This window comes from Macaca nemestrina, chromosome 11 (assembly GCF_043159975.1).
Source record: "Macaca nemestrina isolate mMacNem1 chromosome 11, mMacNem.hap1, whole genome shotgun sequence".
Taxonomy (NCBI): Eukaryota; Metazoa; Chordata; class Mammalia; order Primates; family Cercopithecidae; genus Macaca; species Macaca nemestrina.
The window spans coordinates 57,950,809-57,974,527 of NC_092135.1; the positions used below are offsets into that span (position 1 = coordinate 57,950,809).

At 39.3% G+C, this 23,719-nt stretch overlaps 1 protein-coding gene across 9 annotated transcripts in view; it reads right to left on the reverse strand.

Annotated features, from left to right (window-relative positions):
• LOC105493177 (integrin subunit beta 6) overlaps positions 1-23,719 on the reverse strand; it is a 148,727-nt gene that overhangs the window by 60,016 nt on the left and 64,992 nt on the right. For all 9 annotated transcript variants that reach the window (XR_011609807.1, XM_011760652.3, XM_071072849.1 and 6 more), the window contains 3 exons: positions 8,730-8,895; positions 7,326-7,487; positions 4,000-4,095 (listed from right to left, as the gene is read on the reverse strand). Coding sequence is in view for 8 of the 9 variants with exons in the window: in XM_011760652.3 (XP_011758954.2) it covers positions 4,000-4,095; positions 7,326-7,487; positions 8,730-8,895 (424 nt within the window). In the remaining variant the exon portion in view is untranslated. The remainder of the gene's footprint in view (positions 1-3,999; positions 4,096-7,325; positions 7,488-8,729; positions 8,896-23,719) is intronic.

Below are 23,719 nucleotides of genomic sequence, written 5' to 3' on the forward strand. Positions count from 1 at the left end.
AGCTACATTACAGCTTATTAAACTTTGTTATTTGTGTGGAGATCATTGGAATTCATGGTAATTTCCCTCCTCCAGAATCAAGGTCATTGACTGTTGAGGCTGGAAGTCTTCCCACCCAGTCTTTTTATTTTCTAAAAACTGAGGCCAGAGAGATAAAGAGATTTCCACTGGAGCAAAATTGCTTTGATCTTTCCAACAGGGACATTATAAAACGAAACAATAATAGAACAGGCTAACAAATAGCAAAGGGGTCCAATGTTTATTTTCTTTCTCTATTTTCTCTGCCTCTTTTCCTCCCTTGCTGCAATGAAAAGCTCAAAAGAACCAAGTAGAAGAAAGAAGAGGTAAAATAATAGCTGGGTTATTGATTCCTGAAAAATGGAAACTTACGTATGGTGGATAATCTCCACAAGCCACGCGAGGACATCAGGTTCATGGCATATGTGGCTGCTCTTTATGTTTGTTTATAGATCTAATGGTCATCAGGTGTGTGCTTGCTCAGGGTGTTCCTTTTATGGCCTGCTAGAAGGCTGCGAGCTTCTCCAACATGTTGGTCCTGAGACTGATGGCAGAGTGTTCTTTCCTCATTGCCATCTGCGTCCAATGTGGGAGAGATGGAAGAAGGGACAGCCAGGGCTGCAGAAGGTCCTGGCAATGGTCAGGTGCCGCCCCTTGCTCTGTGCACATGGGCTTCCTCAATCTTAACAAGTATTTGTCATGCAAAACTCCAAGTCTTTCTCTTGACCCAATTTTAGAAAAGATGAAGTGCTTTTATTGCAATTTGTAATTCATTTCACAAAAGCTACTGAGAATCTACTGTGCTTTGAGAATTGGCCTAAACAGATGAGTAAGACCTGTTATTCTCCTCAAAGAGCTAATGATTGAGGGGTTTTTGTCTCTAGAGGAAAGGTCCCTTTGGCTGCATAAAAACCTGCTTGTACTCCCCTTCTCTCAGGCTTTAGAAACATTGCTTTGTCCTAATAGCCAAGAGATATTAATCAGTGGTCACAGAAGTTAGTGAGTAAACTGGAAGTACCAGTATACTTCTGGTTTACTTTCTAATTGCTGTGTTTCAGCATTACACACAAATACCAGGTCATATAATAATTATTGCTATTAACTTCACTAAAATCATCTTTCAAGCCAGATGTAGGTATTTTGAAGAGATACAGGATATTTTAAAGCCTTGGAAATAACCCACAGTGATTAACAATAAGATTCGACAACATCATAAAGAATATTGATTTAATTGCTTTTTATCTCAATAGCTCACTAGGAAAGAGAAACTATTCAAATAAGACAGTTAAGGTTTAGTGGCCTGATACTATCTATCATAAAATTAACAGTAAACATTTTAAAATAACAGAGGAAATATAAACACTTTTTTTTAACTTGGGTAATTGAATCCTGATTCAAAATGGTAGTTAGCTCTAGAATGTAATATACTACCCACTGCTCAGTCTATTATCATCATTATCTTTTGAACCCTATAATTGGACAAACAGGAAACTATTCATAATAATAAGTTTGTTCAAAAATATTCTGTTGGCTGGAGTCTGGGGTGCACACTACAGTCATACTGAACTAAAGGCAAAACTGCTTACTTTATGCTTTTCACCTTTCATCTCTGCTACAACAATGTACAGGCACACTACACACCTGGGCAGTCCAAAGCATCCTACCACAATTACTAAAAAAACAGTCATTTTTCCTGCATTCCATGAGTAGGCAACATAAATTTAATTTGCTGCAGACAGGGCCTTCGTCGAACCTAAACCTGTGCTGCCTGTGCAGGCAAGTAACTATGCTTAACATGTAACTCGGGCAAATAATTTTCCTTCTGGAATTTTCATGAGATCTAACCACTTAATCATTTTATTTATTCTATCACTGGTTTTTATTTTTCAGTGATTCTTCAGTAGCTACGTTCCTTATATCATAGTTATCCAAACATCAAATTGCACAGGACTCCTGCACACACAGGACTCCTAAAAGATGTGAACTGAAAGGCAACACAAGCCACTAGTGGACCGTTTTCAGTTTTCATTATCAATAAAATGGAAGATCAGCATTTTCATGCTGCATGAAGGCTTCAAGGACGTGCACTGTTGCTGTTATTATCTTTAGGCCAGGCTGCTGCCTGCCCCCACTAATACAGATGGAATGATGAGCCCATCAAAATAAAAATAAAACAATGAAATGGTCAGAGTCATAGAGCGGGTGGCTGACCTGGACTGTCATATGACCCCCTGAAAATGTCCCTTTGAATTTAGTGAAGGCTGGATGGTAAAGACCACAGATCATGACAGAACATAAATTCACCTCATAATGAGATTAGAAGACAGGCAAAATCGATGTCCTGCTGTTACATTAGAGGCAGGCTCTAATCTGGCATTTTCCTCGGAAATGATCATTTCCCTTGCAACAGGGGAATCATGGACGCAACTAGCTTAAATCCGACAGATTCTGTTTTGCCATGTAGTGATTTTTCATCTTCCTCTGTCTTTTTAATAGCGGTTTTGGGGAGACGTATAAATGAGTTGTGAGTCTTAAAGACTATTACCAAAGTGAGTTATGGAAGTCTATGTTCATGATCATCAATCGCATTCCCTAGACTCTCCTTTGAAGAAAAGTCCTGTGCAACTCCTTCTCCCACTCCTAAACTGGAGCCTTGCTGTGGAGAAGGTGTTGTGACCCCCAGGGTCCTCTCACACTAGCCTTAAGGATCAAAGGCAGAATAGACTCACTATTGTATTTGGGGGTATTTAAAAAAAAGTCTCAACTGCAACTCTACTACTTAAAACTACTGGAAACAAATATCACATACTAAAAAGCCTGAGGAAAATGCCCAGATCAGGTGAACCCACATGGTCTCTGTGTAGAACAAAGGCTTCAAGTACGGAGCTTGATTGCAAGGAACTTCCTTGGTTTGCAGCAGAAGGCAATCTCACCTGGGAGTACAATACCCTCCTCTCATTCAAAATGCAAGATAGCATCTCCTGCTGGATCCTTTCTACAGAACCTGATGCAAGTTCATGGGGCTGTACCGTCCTTAGTAGTGAGTGGCATTTAATCAAAGCCTTCTGTGACATAATCTGAGAGTTTCAGAAGCCCTGTGAAGTCACCAAGCAAGTTAAGAGGTCCTTTCAAAAGGAATGAGAGATCAAACTCTGTATTTAGGAGCATTTGACGCTTCTGCACAGAAGGCACAGACTATTTAATTTCTCTGCATTATTTTTAGGGCCCCTGCTGAAGACTCCTTACTTCTCTGTAAAACTGTAGATTAGGAGTAAATCAATTCAGGGCGTTTGACATATTACTTTTCCTAGGCTGGGAAAAAAACCACAGAAACCTTTTGTATGTGCATATGTTGTATTTTTTTGCAGTTTGCACAGTGGTTTGGGGACAGCACTTCATCTAACGAAACCGTTCCCTTTTTCCAGTTGGTGCTTCCATTCAAACACTTGAGCTGCAATCCAGCTGGTTTAAGGGGTAAATTATTTTTTGGCCCCATATAACAAGTTTTTTTCCTTTAACTTTCCACTTCTCAATAGCTTGTGTCTCTGTGTGTGTCTTTCTAAGTATCTAATTTGCAAATGCCAAAGAAGGTGAAGCCAATTCTCCTCCCATTCTTAAGATTTTCTCTGTTCTCTGTTAACTCCCTCATCAGATGAAATAATTCAAGGGGACAGAGAATAAATTTTCTTTTAGGTAGGTGGTCCTATATTTGTTGATACTCTCCTCCAATCTATCTGTTTCATTTCCTTAACTCAGTCTTTCTCATCCCACCTTATCTGCTCCCCATGCCCTACTGCACCTTGGTGTTTACCATTTAAATTGCAAGCACTAAATGAGTCCACTTAGCCAAACGCCCAGTACATTTGGTATGTGTTAATGATTATCTAATGGTCTTCCCATGTGTTAAACTCACAGAGTTAATGTTAAAGTTTCATGTCACATAATCTCCTTGAAGGAATTTCCCAAGATATTTTTGCTTACCTCATATAAATGAACTTGTTCTTGGGTTACAGCGAAGATCAATAACACGTTGTTTTGTACCAGCTTATCAATGAGTTGTCCAATTGTTGGATATTCCTAAAATTAACATATATAATTTTGCATCATCTCAATAAGATAATGTAAATAAAGAAAGGAATATTGATTTCAAAGATATCTTTCTGAGTTTGGCATTTCAATGCTCACAGGCATTATAGCTCTATCACTCTAAGTAAACAAATACACAATTAGCATTATTCACGTAGTTGGTTTAATAATCTTTTTCTAAATCTTATAAATCCAATCAAGTCCTAAGAGTCAGTTCCTGTTGATGTGGTGTATCATGGTCTGCCACTTCTAAGAAGATCATTTGAAATTTATTTAAAGACTAACAGTGTGTCATATTTTCAAGGGTAGAGAAACATTTCTTTTCCTTCTAAGTGACACTTACCAGCAGGCTAGGGATGCTACAGTCGAGGGAGGGGCTGTTGGACTATGATATACGTGACTGAGGTGACTCTTGTAGCTCTGAAACTCCTATTGGAATTGGATGAGGTGGAATGAGGGTTGCTGAGGTATGACATACTATGACATTCCTGTACTAATCCTTGGGTTTGGTTTGACTGCCTTTTTAATATCACAAGTTGGTTGTATGGAATCCTGCAATATTTTCACAGGACAATTGAAAACTACATTGTACTTCTGTTCCATTGGCATGTTCATTCTCAGTGATATGAGTACTTTACAAAAAATAAAAGAAGCTTAATTTTTAAATTTGAATACGGACTTTACTTTTCAAGTTTGGAAAACATGATGTGCATTTGCCCATTATATGAATCTAAATGTGAATAATGTACAAAGAGGAAACTCAAGTGAGGTACTAGCCTGCTAACAATTAAATTAAGAATATGTTGATTATGACAGAAGTCAGCCAAAGGGAGGAACACTGATAAATAAGCCCTCCTGTACACTGATATGGAATATTCACATATTCTCAGTACTACTGGAGGATTTTCTTTAGGCATAGGGTTCAAGTTGAGAGAAAAGCGTAGTTTTGCCTAAAATACTGCAGTAAATTACCCAACTGCAAATTGCTGTGTCATATGTGATTTCCATCACATTTGGATTTTTATTAATAGAGATACCAAATTGTATCCATTTCCTCTGCTTTTTAACTGCATACAAATCCTTTATGCTGATGCCTAAATCCCTCCAGTGCCAGTCTCTCCTTATCTCCACATGTTACCACACCCCTCAGCTGCTGTGCTAGTGTGTAGCCAGGATCACACCACATAGCCCTTCGTAGGTGAGCGAAGCTGGTTTTCTATTTAAATCAGATCTGTTGGTTTAATTCCCACAACCATATTGTAAGTTCAAGGCCAGGAACCACCTTGTATTATTTTTTTGGCCTGAGCAATCTGGCCCAAGTTTTGAGTACACAGGAAGTGCTCAGAGGACCTGGGGGCTATGTTGGAGACAGGCATAGATATGGTCTCTGGCTTCTGTGGATTTGTTTCAACTTATTCAGAAAGAAGGACTTGAACATTTATTAGCTGAGAAGGTCATATTAGGCAATAGGTAGTGTTAGCTTTTATGATCTTGCCTCATTCAAAATGGAGTTTTTGTGGAGCTTTTGAAAAGTTGCAAGAAAAGGGTAATGAAAAGGGGATCAATTTTCCAGTTTCTTGCCCCTCACTGACTAAAAGACAACATGTGGCTATCGTCACTGATATTGTAATATGAAAAGGCAGAGTATGTGATTAAAGAATATACACATTTGGGGAATACTACTGATCAAATGTTTGGGGAAAATATTCATGTTGAAATTTAGAAATTTAGGTCAAGGAATAGTAGTGAGTAATGAACTGTTAAGAGTTTTTAGAGAATAGCTTTCCAATTGACATTAGAATTCTAGGTTCCTGTCTCCCTCTTTCTCTCCTCTTGCACCCCCTCCCCCTCTCTTTCTCCCCCACCTACACCTCCACAGCATTGTTCTAAGAAGTCACTTAAATTCTCTGTACCATATTTCCCCAAGTGTTAAATGGGGAAAATATGACAATCGCAGATTGCTGCTTCAGAAATCAAATCTATTTCTTTGTTTTCTTTCTTTCTTTTTGAGACAGAGTCTTGCTCTGTCTCCCAGGCTGGAGTGCTGTGGTGCGATCTTGGCTCACTGCAAGCTCCACCTCCCGGGTTCACGTCATTCTCCTGCCTCAGTCTCCCGAGTAGCTGGGATTACAGGTGCCCGCCACCGTGCCTGGCTAATTTTTTGTATTTTTTAGTAGAGACGGGGTTTCACAGTGTTAGCCAGGATGGTCTTGATCTCCTGACCTCGTGATCTGCCCGCCTTGGCCTCCCAAAGTGCTGGGATTACAGGCGAGAGCCAATGCGCCCAGCCTCTATTTCATACATGAGTTGGCACTCACTGTGTTCTAGGCACTGTGCTATCAGGAAACAGAGATAATAAACCAGGCCTGGCCCTGAGGATTGCGCAAGAAAGAGAGATGTAAGAAAACGTATTTCTACGTAGAGATGTGCAAGAACACATCTGCATATGCAACTGAAGGGAAAGATGATTGCTTCAGAGCCTACCAGAGGTCAAAGAAGGCTCTCTGGGGACAGTAATGACTGAGCTGGCTTTTCAAGGATAATGAAGAGTTTCTCAGCAGGCTAGGAGGGAAGAATATTCCAGGCAGAGGGAATAACATGTGCACAAGCATGACAGCCTCATGGTCTGTTCAGGAAAAGCAGTTGGATACATAAGGGTTTATTGAGAAGATCATGCATGTCCAAAGAGCTCTGAAATTTCTTCCTGGTTTTACGAAAGTCAGTTGTTTTCTTTGAATGTCACTAGCATTTTATAAATTACAAAAAATAAGCCAAAGGTTAATAAGCACCAACCAAGCCATACCTGACTAGTTGTTACCCATGGAACATGAAAGCATGGCACGATTCAGGGACCATCATTCACTGCAAATCCTATATGGTTACTGTTCTGGTTTGGGTCCCTCCTTTCTGAGGCCGTGGCTAAGAACAGAATGAGCTGCCTGTATTGCTTCACCAGCACCAGGCTTTTTGAGAGGTTGGGGAGGTTCTGGGATCATGGGATTCATAGCACATCCAGCTTCCCACATGTCCCACTGCCCACCTATGCTCCGGTGGGAACCTCTAAGGATGGTGAGAATTGAACTGGGGCAACTTGTTAATCTCAGATTAGAAAATGTGCACGGCTTTCACCAAGCGTGAATTATTTCACATGTATTACACCAGTTGTTGCTTCATTCTCCTACTTATAGCCCTGAAAACAGTACAGAGTGCAGGTTACACACCAAGACAGTTGACATGGAGTATTCATTCTTGCTGTCCAAGTGACAGAGCCCATCATTAGGAATGACGATGCCTGCCAGTTTGCTGTCCATTCCAAAATGAGAATCAGCATCACTCACAAAGACCAGGAGGTGGAGGGAATCATTCCGCCAACCAATTTTTTCCTACAGTGAGAAACAAACATTTGTGTGATACTGGAGGGAGGCAGGCGTTTATTGAGTGTGGATCAATTATGCTGGGACACATTTAGGTTATAAAAATAATATTGCTAGTCTATTTTAGCCTTTTTATCTATTGTGAATTGATAATATTAATGTTTTTAATAAAACATGAAATTCTGTGACATTTGCTTTTTCCTGGATAACATTTTCATATGATTTATGCTTCAGAAAAGCATAGCTCCACTACAATCAGTATTCAGTTGATCTTAACTTTTACATAGTTAAATTATTTTTACAATCCAGCTTTCAGTTCTCCAAAAAATTGAGCAGAGGAGTTCATAGATGGCCCCAAATCCAAATTGAAGCCAAACTCGTGAAAATGCAATGTTAAAGGGGCTCAAAGTAAGCCTGTTTCATTAAAATGTTACCCAGCATTTAGGCACATATTTCTCTTTCTAATGATGTCATCCAAAAATTATAAACCTAATACAAGGATAAGCATTGCTTATGAAAGTATGGCCCCAAGGTCCTGCTAATTAAAATTGTCTGTTGTTGGTGTTTAGTAAAGCCCTCCCCTTTAATTAATATTAGTTCAGGAACCAATTGGGTAAAAACGTATCCTGGCTGTTCCATCCCACATTATTCCTTTCCTTCCTCCTCTAATTCCCTAGTCCTCCCACTTTCTAGGAGCTTCAGCCTTGTTTATTTCCTGATATTTTCCATGAAGGGCTCTTGCCTAAAGACAAGGGAATCATTCTTGTGTATACTTGTCAGATAGTCAAGGAGAAGCAGTGTTCCTGTGATGTTGTAGAGACAGCACACTTCCAAAGCTTACTTTGTTGGTTCAAAACAATAGCTATGTAGTCATATGTATGGACATATACTGATTCAGAGCATTTTAACTTTTTAAAATAAATGTTCTACCCTTGATTTTTTTTTTACCATGATTAATCCAAAAACTAATCTGATCTTGATCTTTGAAAATTAATCATGCATAGCTATTGTTTCAACTAAATTTTCCCAACACAATGTTTTTAGATTATTCATCATAGGCGTAAAGAACAGTCCCCATTTCAACATGATTTAATTAAATATTTGGCAAAAATTGTGTATTTTAAGAAAAATACAAAATGTAGAAATTTTGAGATCAAAGGAAAGGAAATTAGCTAATCTTTTTGAAGTAGAATTGTTAATAAGAGATGAACTTTATGTTAACAGCGTGATACAGCACTCCCTTCAGCATACCTTACACACAGCAGCTTGCATAATTGCATCAAATCCACCTTCAGGTGTGTCGATATTAGCAGAAATTTTCTGATTCTTCACAATTTCATTGAATCTTTCAGCATCATTTGTCAATGGCAAAATGTGCTTGAATCCAAATGTAGGTAAACAGAAGTATGGAATACTACTGCAAAAGTGAGATGCAAAAATATTATTGATGAAATGTAATGGATCTGATAGCTTAGCAACATTCTCTTAAATGAAGATTAGTTTTTCTAAAGGGCCTGACTCTGTAACTCAGCTATGAATCTCACTGTTAAGGTTGTTGACATCATCTCCCACCCTTTCTATGTTGACCATATTAGCTAACACTTATTTAGAGCTTATTGTGTGTCCTGCACTGGCTCAGACTCAGATAACAGATAATCAGGTGATCAGACTCCTCTGTGTGTGTGTGTGTGTGTGTGTGTGTAATCACTACCTTCTATGGGCTCCCAACCAAAATTCACCACTAAGTTTATACAATGACAATTCCTTTGTATTCTGATATCTCAGGCTGTCATCAAGTATAAATCACCCTGTAGCAAGACAAGAGAGGAACCTGTCTTCTTTTTTCTCTGCTCCCTCCTGTACCACCAGGTCTGCCTGCCAAGGGCCCAACAATTGTAGCAGCATTCTTGGTTTGAGAGTCCAACTATACTGGGATTGAATAGGCCAGCCTAGAAATAAAACCACTACTTAAAGTACAACATTACGATGAAATCTGCACCAAAGATATTACAGTAGAACACAAAGGGCTGATCATGAGTTCAGCCACATCTTATTTTGAAAGCAAGTTTCTAGCTGTGCATGAAACTTTGGGCAAGTTACTCAACACTCCTGAGCTTTGGATTTTAAAATGAGGATAATCGTATAGAGGAGAGGTTCTCCAACTGAAGTCCCTAGACCAGCATCATGAGCATCACTTGGCAAATTGTTAGAAATGCAAAATCTGAACCACTACCCAAGACCTGCTGAGTTAGCTATGCTGAGGGTGGGCTTAGTGGCCTGTGTTGTACCAAGCCTGGATGCATGCTAAAGTTTGAGAATCATTGGTGTAGAAGTGCAAAGAGACAAAAAGGCATAGCCCCTGGTGAGGGAATGATGTGCTGCCTGGGGAAGAACTGGTTGATTCTTAATATGGGCACATGTGGGGCCTGGGCCTTGGCTCTGCAGGTCCAGTAGACTACTTTGTCAGCACGAGAAGGTGCATTTTTCAATGTTAGGCTTCAGTTCATCAAGTTAATCTGCCTGAGGTATACAGTTGATCTTCATTATTCACAGATTCTATATTTGTGAATTAACCTACTTGCTAAAATTTATTTGTAACTCCCTAATTAATACTTGCAGGGTTTTCTGAATCATTTGTGGACATGTGTAGACAGGCAAAACAAAACAAAACAAAACAAGAAAACCCAAAACAAAGCATCTCCCTATGTGCACATTCCCAACTGGAATCAAACACCGTGGTGCCCTGCCTTCTTATTTCAGGCCTCCAACTCTAAGTCAGTGTCTTTTTCACTGTCTACTTGGTGCTACCTTTCTTGCATTTTTATGCTTTTCATGGATGGTTTCACTGTTTAAAATAGCCCCCAAGCATAATGTTGAAATGCTGTTTAGTGTTCCTAAGTGTAAGAAGGCTGCGATGTGTCTCATGGAGAAAATAAGCTGTGTGAGACAAGCTTCATTCAGGCATGAGTTACAGTGCCTTTGTATGGAGTTCAATGTTTATAATTCAATGAGATCTATTACATACAGCATCTTTAAACAGAAGCACACATAAAATAAGGTTATGTAGTGATTTGTTGATGAAAATGTGATAGCCAGAGTCTCACAGGAACCTAACCCTACATTTTCCTTGGGAGCAATGATTCAATATTCGATAATTCATTGCTTGGGGCAAGTTTATGGAACATGACTACCATGAATAATGAGAATTAACTGTGTGTACAGATAGATCAGAGTGATCATGGATTCTTTCACACTGAGTAAGGATGCTCTCACTGGGACCAGAATGCTGGTGCCTGTGAGTACCATCATTTTCTTCCTATCAGTAGACTTTCCTTGAAAGCAGGTGAGGTTTGGATGTGTCCCCAGGCTTCAGAACAAGGGGAACTGGAGGACCCCAGCACTGAATGGCACAGTCCAAGATGGCCCAAGGCAACCACCCCAGAATGGATGCTCTTGGTCACATCTGACCCCTCCCCCATCTGTGGTCTGCTTCCTCAGCTAACACAAATTTGAAAAGCTCTCGCAACCAAAGGGACTGGAAGCTCTGGAAGTGTGTTGGCTGAGGCTCTTGGATGGATGTGGCCCACACTGGCCTCTGTGACATCCCCTTCTCTGCCCTGCCCTAGCCCACTAGGCCTGTCTATCCTTTCAGCTGCATCAAGACATGTAGTCTATGGGGTCCAGGGGCCAGTCTGTCGCTTTCAGGTAATTTTTATATTTCCTTTCCTAATTATTATGTTTAACTTTAACTCTCAGAAGGCAACCTTATTCTCTTATTTTTAATATTATTCATCAGGTTTCACTGAAACTCTAAAGTGCTGACCACAGACTGTATCTACCTAGCAGGGTTGTCATGAGACTTGAATGAGATCAAATAGGCAAAGAATACAGCACGATGAGCTTTTCAGAGTTAATGCATAATAAACATGAGTGTCATTTCTTAAATAAATCACTTCACACAGTCTAGAACAGACCTAAGTACAGATAATGGATTTGGCTCCTGATATCTCTAGAATAATGTTTTTTCCTGATTAAAATAATAAGGCAGGTTCATTGAAGAAAACTGGGGTTTTACATGAAAGTGTAAAGAAAAGAATCAAAAACATAAATTGTAATTGTTGTGAGATGAATCATAGTTTATTTGATCATATTTCTATTGCTGAGCATTTATTTTGAACATTTTTGTAATTAAATAATATGGTGATCCTTCTACATACATATTTACAAACTATTTCATATCCTTGCTTAAAATAAATTTTTTGATTGTGAATTGCTGGGTTATCTCTTGACTCATATTAGCAAACTATTCCAAAAAGTTTGTATCCATTGCCTTCTGTGGTATTAGTGTACGGCATGGCATCATTTTTTTTTTTTTAACTATACTAGTTGATTAGCAAAAAATGGTATTTGTTAGTTTTAATTTTCATTTTATTATTATTAAGATTGAGTGCTTGTTTCTACTTATTAACACTGTGTATTTCTTCTTTTGGTAATTGCTAGCTGATATCCCTTGCTAAATTTCTTGTTCTAATTTAATTTTAAGAACCATCTTAAAAATATTAACCTTTTTTCTTTGTAGTTTGTCTTTTAATTTTGTTCATGATGTTTTTGGATATATATCTTAAAACTTTTGATGCAGACAAACTTCTTCCCACCTTCAAATATAAGATGCATTTTTAAAGTGTGATATGAGGAAGGAGCCTGATTTTTTTCAAAATATTTAACTTGTTAAATGACAATAATGCAGCCTTTGTCTTAATTGCCCTTATAGCACTTCAAATAGCTATAGCTGGTAGAAAATACATTGGATTTAGAATAAAAAGAGTGAACAGTTATCTATCTTTTTTTTTTTTTTTTTGGAGATGGAGTCTCACTCTGTTGCTCAGGCTGGAGTACAGTGGCATGATCTCAGCTTGGCTCACTACAACCTCCGCCTCTAGGTTCAAGCCATTCTCCTGCCTTAGCCTTCTGAGTAGCTGGGATTACAGGTACCCGCCACCACACCCAGCTAAGTTTTGTATTTTTAGTAGAGATGGAGTTTTTACCATGTTGGCCAGGCTGGTCTCGAGCTCCTGACCTCAAGTGATGCACCCACCTCGGCCTCCCAAAGTGTCACGAGTACAGGCGTGCGCCACTGTGCCTGGCCAGTTATCTATATTTGGGCAAGTTATTCAACTTGGCAAAGAATACAGCATCACTGTATTCAACACCACTGGCCTCAGTGTCCTCCTCCATAAAATGGGAATGATTATAATACCTATTCCACAAAGTTGCCATGACGATCATATGAGATAAAAAGTATGTAATCATGTTAGGTACACCATTGTGCCTGGGACCTAACTATTCTTGGAAATTATTTAATCTATTATTTGGGGCTACTGGTTCATACCATACTGAAATGACATTTGAGCATCTTCCAGATCCACAGAAGTAGCAGTCCGATCTTTTTGTGAGAGATTTGCATCTTTGTTGGTTAGAATTATCTGCTATGTAGATTTTACTAGAACTCTGTGCCTTCGGAAAGTGGAATGAAATTTTAATTTAACTCACTAAAGAAATTCATGTGATAGGAGAGCTAAAGGAAAACAGAGTATCAGAGATGGCGCACGCCAGGGAATTTTGACTGGAGATTGCCCATGTTTTGTTCAGAGTTCATTTTCTTTTCTCTCTATCTTTCTCTCTCTCTCTCTCTCTCTCTCTCTTTTTTTTTTTTTTTTTTGAGACAGGGTCTCCCTCTGTCGCACAGTCTGGAATGCGGTTGTGGTGGCACAATCTCAGCTCACTGCAACCTCCGCCACTGGGCTCAAGCAATTTTCCCACCTCAGCCTCCCGAGCCTCCCACGTAGCTGGGACTACAGGTACCACCATACCCAGCTAATGTGTGTATTTTTTATAGAGACAGCGTCTCACCATGTTGCCCAAGCTGGTCATGGACTCCTGAGCTCAAGCAATCTGCCCACCTTGGCCTCCCAAAGTGCTGGGATTACAGGTAAGAGTTCATTTTCTAACAGATGTTCATATTTTGCTGTTACTTTTTTAGCCTAGCAATTAAAAGAAATAGGCACCTTTCACCAAATTACTTGATTTTGAGGCCCCTAGATAACAAGAGATTTGCATTTAAAATGCAAAATAATTATGAAACACAATATAAAGACGTACTACTTCAATTTTTTTGTTAAAATTTTAAATAAATATTTACAGAATAAGACTATAATTACATATGCCAAAGCATTAGTATCATCTTTTCCTGACTGAGGTTAGAAATGATTTCCATTTCTTACTTTTGTCTGTATTTTCACATAGGCTTATTATGTTTGCAATAAGAAACTATATACCGTATACTCATATATGTTTATGTGTGTGAACATAGAGGAAATTCATTCTAGCGTTTCTTTTTTTTTTTTTTTGAGACCAAGTCTCGCTCTGTCGCCCAGGCTGGAGTGCAGTGGCACTATCTCAGCTCACTGCAAGTTCCCCTCCTGGGTTCACGCCATTCTCCCGCCTCAGCCTCCCGAGAAGCTGGGACTACAGGTGCCCGCCACCATGCCCAGCTAATTTTTTGTATTTTTAGTAGAGACGGGGTTTCACCGTGTTAGCCAGGATGGTCTCAATCTCCTGACCTTGTGATCTGCCCACCTCGGCCTCCCAAAGTACTGGGATTACAGGCGTGAGCCACTGCACCTGGCCCATTCTAGGATTTTTCTTTCTTTTTTTTTTTTTTTGGAGATGGAGTCTCATTCTGTTGCCCAGGCTGGAATGTGGTGGTGCCATCTCAGCTCACTGCAACTTCTGCCTCTTGGGTTCAAATGATTCTCCTGCCTTAGCCTCCCAAGTAGCTGAGATTACAGGCATGCACCACCACATCCAGCTTATTATTATTATTATTATTATTATTATTATTATTGTATTTTTAGTAGAGACAGGTTTTCGCCGTGTTGGCCAGGCTGGTCTCAAACTCTTGACCTCAGGTGATCTACCTGCCTCGGCCTCCCAAGGGCTGGGATTACAGGTGTGAGCCACCACGCCCAGCCCATTCCAGCATTTTGTGCTTCAGTTTCCTCTTTTGAAAAACGACAATGAACTCACTATTGGTGTAAATTCAAAACAAAACAAAAGACACCACAGTATACATCAAATGATGTTTAAAAAATCCTTCAGCCAGGCACGATGGTTCACGCCTGTAATCCCAGCACTTTGGGAGGCAGAGACAGGTGGATTACTTGAGGTCGGGAGTTCGAGGCCAGCCAGACTAACATGGTGAAACCCTGTTTCCACTAAAAATACAAAAAAAAAAAAAAAAAAAAAATTAGCTGGGCATGGTGGCACATCCCTGTAATCCCAGCTACTTGGGAGGCTGAGGCAGCAGAATCACCTGAACCTGGGAGGCGGAGGTTGCAGTGAGCCAAGATTGCACCATTGTACTCTAGCCTGGGCATCAAGAGTGAAAATCTGTCTCAAAAAAAAAAAAAAAAAAAAAAAGAATCCTTCAAAATGTTTAATAGGGGAAGAAATTTTAAGTTTTGTGCACTTAAATACTTTTAAATACACATTAAACTCATTTATGCATATGAAAATGAAGAAAACACTTATTGTTGCTGTATCTTAGACAACAGCAAAAGAAATTCTGTTAAAAAATGTAAACCACTTCAGCATTCTTCACAGGGTGAGAAAAATTGTTAGTGACTCTCCGTCCAGTAAAAATAAAAGAGCTACCCCATAAAGCATTAAAGATTTGATTAAAGAGGTGGGTTTTCTTTCTTTTTATAGAGCCTTGGACTCTCTATGTTGCCCAGGCTGGACTCAAACTCCTGGACTTAAGCAATCCTCTGGCTCTGGGACTACAGGCATGTGCCACTGCACCCGGCAAAAGGGTGATTTTTATTTTTATTAGTATTTAAGTTTATTTTATGTTTAGAGGTACTCGTGTGGGTTTGTTATATAGGTAAATTGTGTGTGATGGGGGTTTGGTGTGGTTTTAAAAGTGTGGTGCACAGACTCATGAGGGTCCCTGAGACCTTGCAGGAGGTCCTTCAGATTAAACTATTTTCATAGTGATTCAGAGATGTCATTTGCCTTCTTCACTGTGTTGACATTTGACTGATGATATGAAAACAGTAGTGAGAAGGCTGGTAAGATGATCAAATAGGAACAGCTCCAGTATGCAGCTTGCAGCGAGATCAATGCAGAAGACAGGTGATTTCTGCATTTCCAATTGAGATACCCAGCTCATCTCATTGGGACTGGTTAGACAGTGGGTGCAGCCTACAAAGGGTGAGCCGAAGCAGGGTGGGGCGTCGCCTCACCATGGAAGCTCAAGTGGTCAGGGAACTCCCTCCCCTAGCCAAGGGAAGCCGTGAGGGACTGTGCCATGAGGAATGGTGCATTTCAGCCCAGATACTTCACTTTTCCCACAGTCTTCGCAACCCACAGACCAGGAGATTCCCTCCGGCGCCTATTCACCAGGGCCCTGGGTCTCAAGCACAAAACTGGGTGGCTGTTTGGGCAGACACCTAGTTATCTGCTGGAGTTTTGTTCATACCCCAGTGGCGCCTGGAATGCCAGCGAGACAGAACCGTTCACTCCCCGAAAAGGGGGCTGAAGCCAGGGAGCCAAGCGGTCTAGCTCAGCAGATCCTACCCACATGGAGCCCAGTAAGCTAAGATCTGCTGGCTTGAAATTCTCGCTGCCAGCACAGGAGTCTCTGACACTGGAGCTTGGTAGGGGGAGGGGCATCTGCCATTACTGAGGGTTGAGTAGGCAATTTCCCCTCACAATGTAAACAAAGCCACCAGGAAGTTTCGAATTAGGCAGAGCTCACCGCAGCTGGGCAAAGCCTCTGTAGCCAGACTGCCTCTCTAGATTCCTCCTCTCTGGGCAGGACATCTTTGAAAGAAAGGCAGTAGCCCCAGTCAGGGACTTTTAGATGAAACTCCCATCTCCCTTGGACAGAGCACCTGGGGAAAGGGGCGACTGTGGGCACAGCTTCAGCAGACTTAAATGTCCCTGCCTGCCAGCTCTGAAGAGAGCAGTGGATCTCCCAGCACAGTGCTCCAGCTCTGCTAAGGGACAGACTGCCTCCTCAAGTGGGTCCCTGACCCCCATGCTTCCTGACTGGGAGACACATCTCAGCAGGGGTCAACAGACACCTCATACAGGAGAACTCCAGCTGGCATCTGGCAGGTGCCCCTCTGGGCCACAGCTTCCACAGGAAGGAGGGAACAGGCAGCATTCTTTGCTGTTCTGCAGCCTCCGCTGGTGATACCCAGGGAAACAGGGTCTGGAGTGGACCTCCAGCAGACTTCAGCAGACCTGCAGCAGAGGGGCCTGATTGTTAGAAGGAAAACTAATAAACAGAAAGGAATGGCATCAATATCAACAAAAAGGACGTCCACCCAAAAACCCCATCTGAAGGTTACCAACATCGAAGACCAAACGTAAATAAATCCACGAAGATGAGGAAAAACCAATGCAAAAACGCTGAAAATTCCAAAACCCAGAATGCCTCTTCTCCTCCAAAGGATCACAACTCCTTGCCAGCAAGAGAACAAAACTGGATGGAGAATGAATTTGACGAATTGACAGAAGTAGGCTTCAGAAGGTGGGTAATAACAAACTCCTCTGAACTAAAAGATCATGTTCTAACCCAATGCAAGGAAGCTAAGAACCTTGGAAAAAGGTTAGAGGAATTGCTAACCAGAATAACCAGTTTAGAGAAGCACATAAATGACCTGATGGAGATGAAAAACACAGCACGAGAACTTCATGAAGCATATGCAAGTATCAAAAGCTGAATCGATCAAGTGGAAGAAAGGATATCAGAGATTGAAGATCAACTTAATGAAATAAAGCATGAAGACAAGATTAGAGAAGAAAGAATGAAAAGGAACAAACAAAGCCTCCAAGAAATATGGGACTATGTGAAAAGACCAAACCTATGTTTGATTGGTGTACCTGAAAGTGACAGGGAGAATGGAACCAAGTTGGAAAACACTCTTAAGGATATTATCCAGGAGAACTTCCCCAACTTAGCAAGGCAGACCAACATTCAAATTCAGGAAATACAGAGAACACAACAAAGATAATCCTCCAAAAGAGCAACCCCAAGACATATAATCATCAGATTCACCAAGGTTGAAATGAAGGAAAAAATATTAAGGGCAACCAGGACAGAAAGGTTGGGTTACCCACAAAGGGAAACCCATTAGACTAACAGCAGATCTCTCTGCAGAAACCCTACAAGCCAGAAGAGAGTGGGGACCAATATTCAACATTCTTAAAGAAAAGAATTTTCAATCCAGAATTTCATATCCAACCGAACTGAGCTTCATAAGCGAAGGAGAAATAAAATCCTTTACAGACAAGCAAATGCTGAGAGATTTTGTCACCACCAGGACTGCCTTACAAGAGCTCCTGAAGGAAGTACTAAATATGGAAAGGAAAAACTGGTACCAGCCACTGTGAAAACATACCAAATTGTAAAGACTGTCGAAACTATGAAGAAAATGCATCAACTAATAGGCAAAATAACCAGCTAAAATCATAATGGCAGGATCAGATTCACGCATAACAACATTAACCTTAAATGTAAATGGGCTAAATGCCCCAATTAAAATACACAGACTGGCAAATTGGATAAACAGTCAGGACCCATTGGTGTGTATTCAGGAGACGCATGTCACGTGCAAAGACACACATGGGCTCAAAATAAAGGGATGGAGGAAGATTTACCAAACAAATGGAAAGCAAAAAAAGCGGGAGTTGGTTTAAAGCAGATTTTAAACCAACAAAGAGAAAAAAAGACAAAGAAGGGCATTACATAATGGTAAAGGGATCAACACAACAAGAAGAGCCAACTATCCTAAATATATATGCACCCAATACAGCAGCACCCAGATTCACAAAGCAAGTCTTTAGAGACCTACAAAGAAACTTAGACTCCCACACAATAATAGTAGGAGATTTTAACACCCCACTGTCAATATTAGACAAATCAATGAGACTGAAAATTAACAAGTATATTCAGGACTTGAACTCAGCTCTGGACCAAGCAGACATAATAGACATCTACAGGACTCTCCACCCCAAATCAACAGAATATACATTCTTCTCAGCACCAAATCGCACTTATTCTAAAATTGACCACATAATTGGAAGTAAAACACTCCTCAGCAAATGCAAAATAACTGAAATCATAACACACAGTCTCTCATACCAAAGTGCAATCAAATTAGAACTGAGGATTAAGAAACTCACTCAAAATCACACAACTACATGGAAACTGAACAACATGCTCCTGGGTAAAAAATGAAATGAAGGCAGAAATAAAGAAGTTCTTTGAAACCAATGAGAACAAAGATATAACGTACTAGAATCTCTGAGACACAGCTAAAGCAGTGTTTAGAGAGAAATTTATAGAACTAAATATCCACAGGAGAAAGTAGGAAAGATCTAACATCGACACCCTAACATCACAATTAAAAGAACTAGAGAAGCAGGAGCACACAAATTCCAAAGCTAGCAGAAGATAACAAATAACTAAGATTAGAGTAGAACTGAAGGAGATAGAGACACAAAAATCCTTTTAAAAAAATCAGTGAATCCAGGAGCAGTTTTTGAAAAGATTAACAAAATAGATATACCACTAGCCAAACTAATAAAGAAGAAAAGAGAGAAGAATCAAACAGACACAATAAAAAATGATAAACGGGGCATCACCACTGATCTTACAGAAATACAAAGTACCGTCAGCGAATACTATAAATACCTCTATGCAAATAAACTAGAAAATCTAGAAGAAATGGATAAATTCCTGGACACATACACCATCCCAAGACTAAATCAGGAAGAAGTTGAATACCTGAATCAACTAATAACAAGTTCTGAAATTGAGATAGTAATTAATAGCCTACCAACCAAAAAAATGCCCAGGACCAGATGTATTCACAGCCAAATTCTACCAGAGGTACAAATAGGAGCTGGTACCATTCCTTTTGAAACTATTCCAAACAATAGAAAAAGAGGGAATCCTCTCTAACTCATTTTATGAGGCCAGCATCATCCTAATACAAAAGCCTGGTAGAGACACAACAAAAAAAGAAAATTTCAGGCCAATACCCCCGATGAACATTGATGTGAAAATCCTCAAGAAAATACTGGCAAACCGAATCCAGCAGCACATCAGAAAGCTTATCCACCACGATCAAGTGGGCCTCATCCCTGTGATGCAAGGCTGGTTCAACATATGCAAATCAATAAACATAATCCATCACATAAACAGAACCAAAGACAAAAATCACATGATTATCTCAATAGATGCAGAAAAGGCCCTCAACAAAATTCAACACCCCTTCATGCTAAAAACTCTCAATAAACTAGGTATTGATGGAACATGTCTGAAAATAATAAGAGCTATTCATGACAAACCAAAAGCCAATATCATACTGAATGGGCAAAAGCTGGAAGTATTCCCTTTGAAAACCGGCACAAGACAAGAATGCCCTCTTTCACCACTTCTATTCAACATGGTATTCGAAGTTCTGGCCAGGACAATCAGGCAAGAGAAAGAAATAAAGCGTATTCAAATAGAAAGAGAGGAAGTCAAATTGTCTCTGTTTGCAGATGACAAGATTGTATATTTAGAAAACTCCATCATCTCAGCCCAAAATCTCCTTAAGCTGATAAACAACTTCAGCAAAGTCTCAGGATACAAAATCAATGTGCAAAAATCACAAGCATTCCTATACACCACTAACAGACAGAGAGCCAAATCATGAGTAAACTCCCATTCATAATTGCTACAAAGAGAATAAAATACCTAGGAATCCAACTTACAATGGATGTGAAGGACCTTTTCAAGAATTACAAACCACTGCTCAAGGAATAAGAGAGGACAAAAACAAATGGAAACACATTTCATGCTAGTGGATACGAAGAACCAATATCGTGAATATAGCCATACTGGTCAAAGTAATTTATAGATTCAATGCTATCCCCATCAAGCTACCATTGACTTTCGTCACAGATTTAGAAAAAACTACTTTAAATTTCATATGGAATCAAAAAGGAGCCCGTATAGCCAAGACAATTTTAAGCAAAAGAACAAAGCTGGAGGCATCATGCCACCTGACTTCAAACTATACTACAAAGCTACAGTAACCAAAACAGCATGGTACTGGTACCAAAACAGATATACAGACCAATGGAACAGAACAGAGACCTCAGAAATAATGTCACACATCTACAACCATCTGATCTTTGACAAATCAAGCAATGGGGAAAGGATTCCCTACTTAATAAATGGTGTTGGAAAAACTGGCTAGCCATATGCAAAAAACTGAAACTGGACACCTTCCTTACACCTTATACAAAAATTAACTCAAGATGGATTAAAGACATAAACATAAGACCTAAAACCATAAAAACCCGAGAAGAAAATCTAGGTAATACCATTCAGGATATAGGCATGGGCAAATACTTCATGACTAAAACACTAAAAGCAATAAAAGTCAAAATTGACAAATGGGATCTAATTAAACTAAAGAGCTTCTGCACAACAAAAGAAACTATCATCAGAGTGAACAGGAAACCTACAGAGTGGGAGAAAATTTCTGCAATCTATCCATCTGACAAAGGGCCAATATCCAGAATCTACAAATAACTTAAACAAATTTATAAAAAACAAAAAACAAACAACAACAACAACAACAAAAATCCCATCAAAAAGTGGGCAAAGGATATGAACAGACACTTCTCAAAAGAAGACATTTATGTGGCCAAGAAACATGGAAAAAAGCTCATTATCACTGGTCATTAGAGAAATGCAAAGCAAAACCACAATGAGATACCATCTCACGCCAGTTAGAATGGCAATCATTAAAAAGTCAGGAAACAACAGACGCTGCAGAGGATGTGGAGAAATAGAAATGCTTTTACACTGTTGGTAGGAGTGTAAATTAGTTCAATCATTGTGGAAGACAGTGTGGCTATTCCTCAAGGATCTAGAATCAGAAATACCATTTGACTTAGCAATCCCATTACTGGGTATACACCCAAAGGATTATAAATCATTCTACTATAAAGACACATGCACACGTATGTTTATTGTGGCACTGTTCAAAATAGCAAACGCTTGGAAACAACCCAAATGTCCATCAATGGTAGACCAGATAAAGAAAATGTGGCACATATACACCATGGAATACTGTACAGCCATAAAAAAGGATAAGTTCTTGCCCTTTGCAGGGACATGGATGAAGCTCAAACCATCATACTCAGCAAACTAACACAAGAACAGAAAACCAAACAGCATGTTCTCACTCATAAGTGGGAGTTGAACAATGAGAACACATGGGCACAGGGAGGGTAACATCACACACCAGGGCCTGTTGGGAGGTGGGAGGCTAGGGGGAGGGATAGCACTAGGAGAAATACCGAACATAGATGATGGGTTGATGGGTGCAGCAAACCACCATGGCAAGTGTATAACTATGTAACAAACCTGTACATTCTGCACATGTATCTCAGAACTTAAAGTATAATAATAATAATAAAATAGAAAAATCAATACTTCCCAATACTTTAAGATTTGTCTGATGAGAATGGTAGTGATATTAACAAATGTGATTTTTTTGATATTGTATCATGAAATCTGTAAGGTCTGCATAGCTCACTGAATCAATATTTTACAAAGAACAAAGCATCATATTACAAAATCATACACTGGTTTTAAAAAGCCATTCAAAATGAAAAGAGACCAATGGCTTTTCAGATTAACAACATGAAACATTCACTGATGTTTCAGATTCCTCGTTGAAACTACTTTCACCTGTTATCTAGTTTTACCTGTTATCTACTATCACCTGTTATCTAGTTTGAAGGTAATATCGAAGAATGTCCACAGGCATTGAAAAAAGCGATTACATGCTTCTTCCTTTTCCAACTACATGTTTATATGAGGTTTGACTTTCTTCATGGAATTCAATTTTTGAAAAAGGCAAAAGATTAAATGCAGAAGCAGATAGAGAATCCAGTTGTCTTCCATTAAACCAGATGTTTAAAGAGATTTCCAAATATATAAAACAGTGCTGCTCCATTTTAGAGCAGAAGGCCTGTTAATTTTTGTTTTGTTTCAGAAAATACAGTTATTTTTCATAAAAACATATTACAGTAATATGCAGTGGGTTTCTTATTATAATTATTAAATAAATCAATAGATAATTATTTTAAGACATTTCTATTTTACTTTCTAGTATGATGATTATGGGTATATATAACCCACATAAACTAAAGCTCTTGGGATTCTTAATTTTTTAGAGTCTAAGGGAGTCCTGAGATCTAAAAGTCTGAGGACTACTAGATTAAAATAACTAGAGATAAATTAGTAAGTGGTAATGAGAGGAAGCAAAAATTAACATTTGTTTTGAATGTCTGTTTTGTTCTGAGTTCATTCAGTTCTCACAATTACTCTAGGAGGTCAATATTATTATTCCCATTTATAAGTGATGAGACTGAGCTCAAAGAGAGTAATTGTTTATCCCAAGTTAGGATTGTAACCCAGGTCTGAAAAATTCTATGCTCTTTCCTTTTACCTCTAATTGCCTTCCTACTAAGAACATTTTATTCTACAATTATAAGGTTTAGTTTGATCAGAAGACTGATTTTTTTTATCTTGACATGTATATGTATGTATGTGTGTATGAGGGGATACTATCTAGACAGAGAAACTGAGAGAGTTAGGACTATAATGGAAATGGAAAATCTATAATTTTGCCACAAAAAAGAACTTGCTATTTATAACCTTAATGGTAAATTTTGCCAATAATAATAATCTTCAGAAAATAGGATATATTGAACCTTTTAAGGGATCAAATATATGATTCTCCTACAGGTCTCCACTTTTTGGCCCCTCCTACAGTGCTCTGGTCTCCCCCTAATCACACCCTGTTGTTGTTAATAGCACCTCCTATTTATTGAGAATGTATCATGGTCAGGCCCAATGCCAAATGCTTTCATTCATTAACTCATTCAATTCTTTCTTTTTTTTTTTTTTTTTTTGAGATGTAGTCTTACTCTGTCACTTAGACTGGAGTACTGTGGCGCAGTCTCGACTCACTGCAACCTCTGCCTCCCGGGTTTAAGCGATTCTCCTGCCTCAGCCTCCTAAGTAGCTGGGATTACAGGCACGTGCTCCCATGCCCGGCTAATTTTTTTGTATTTTTAGTAGAAAAAGGGTTTTACCATGT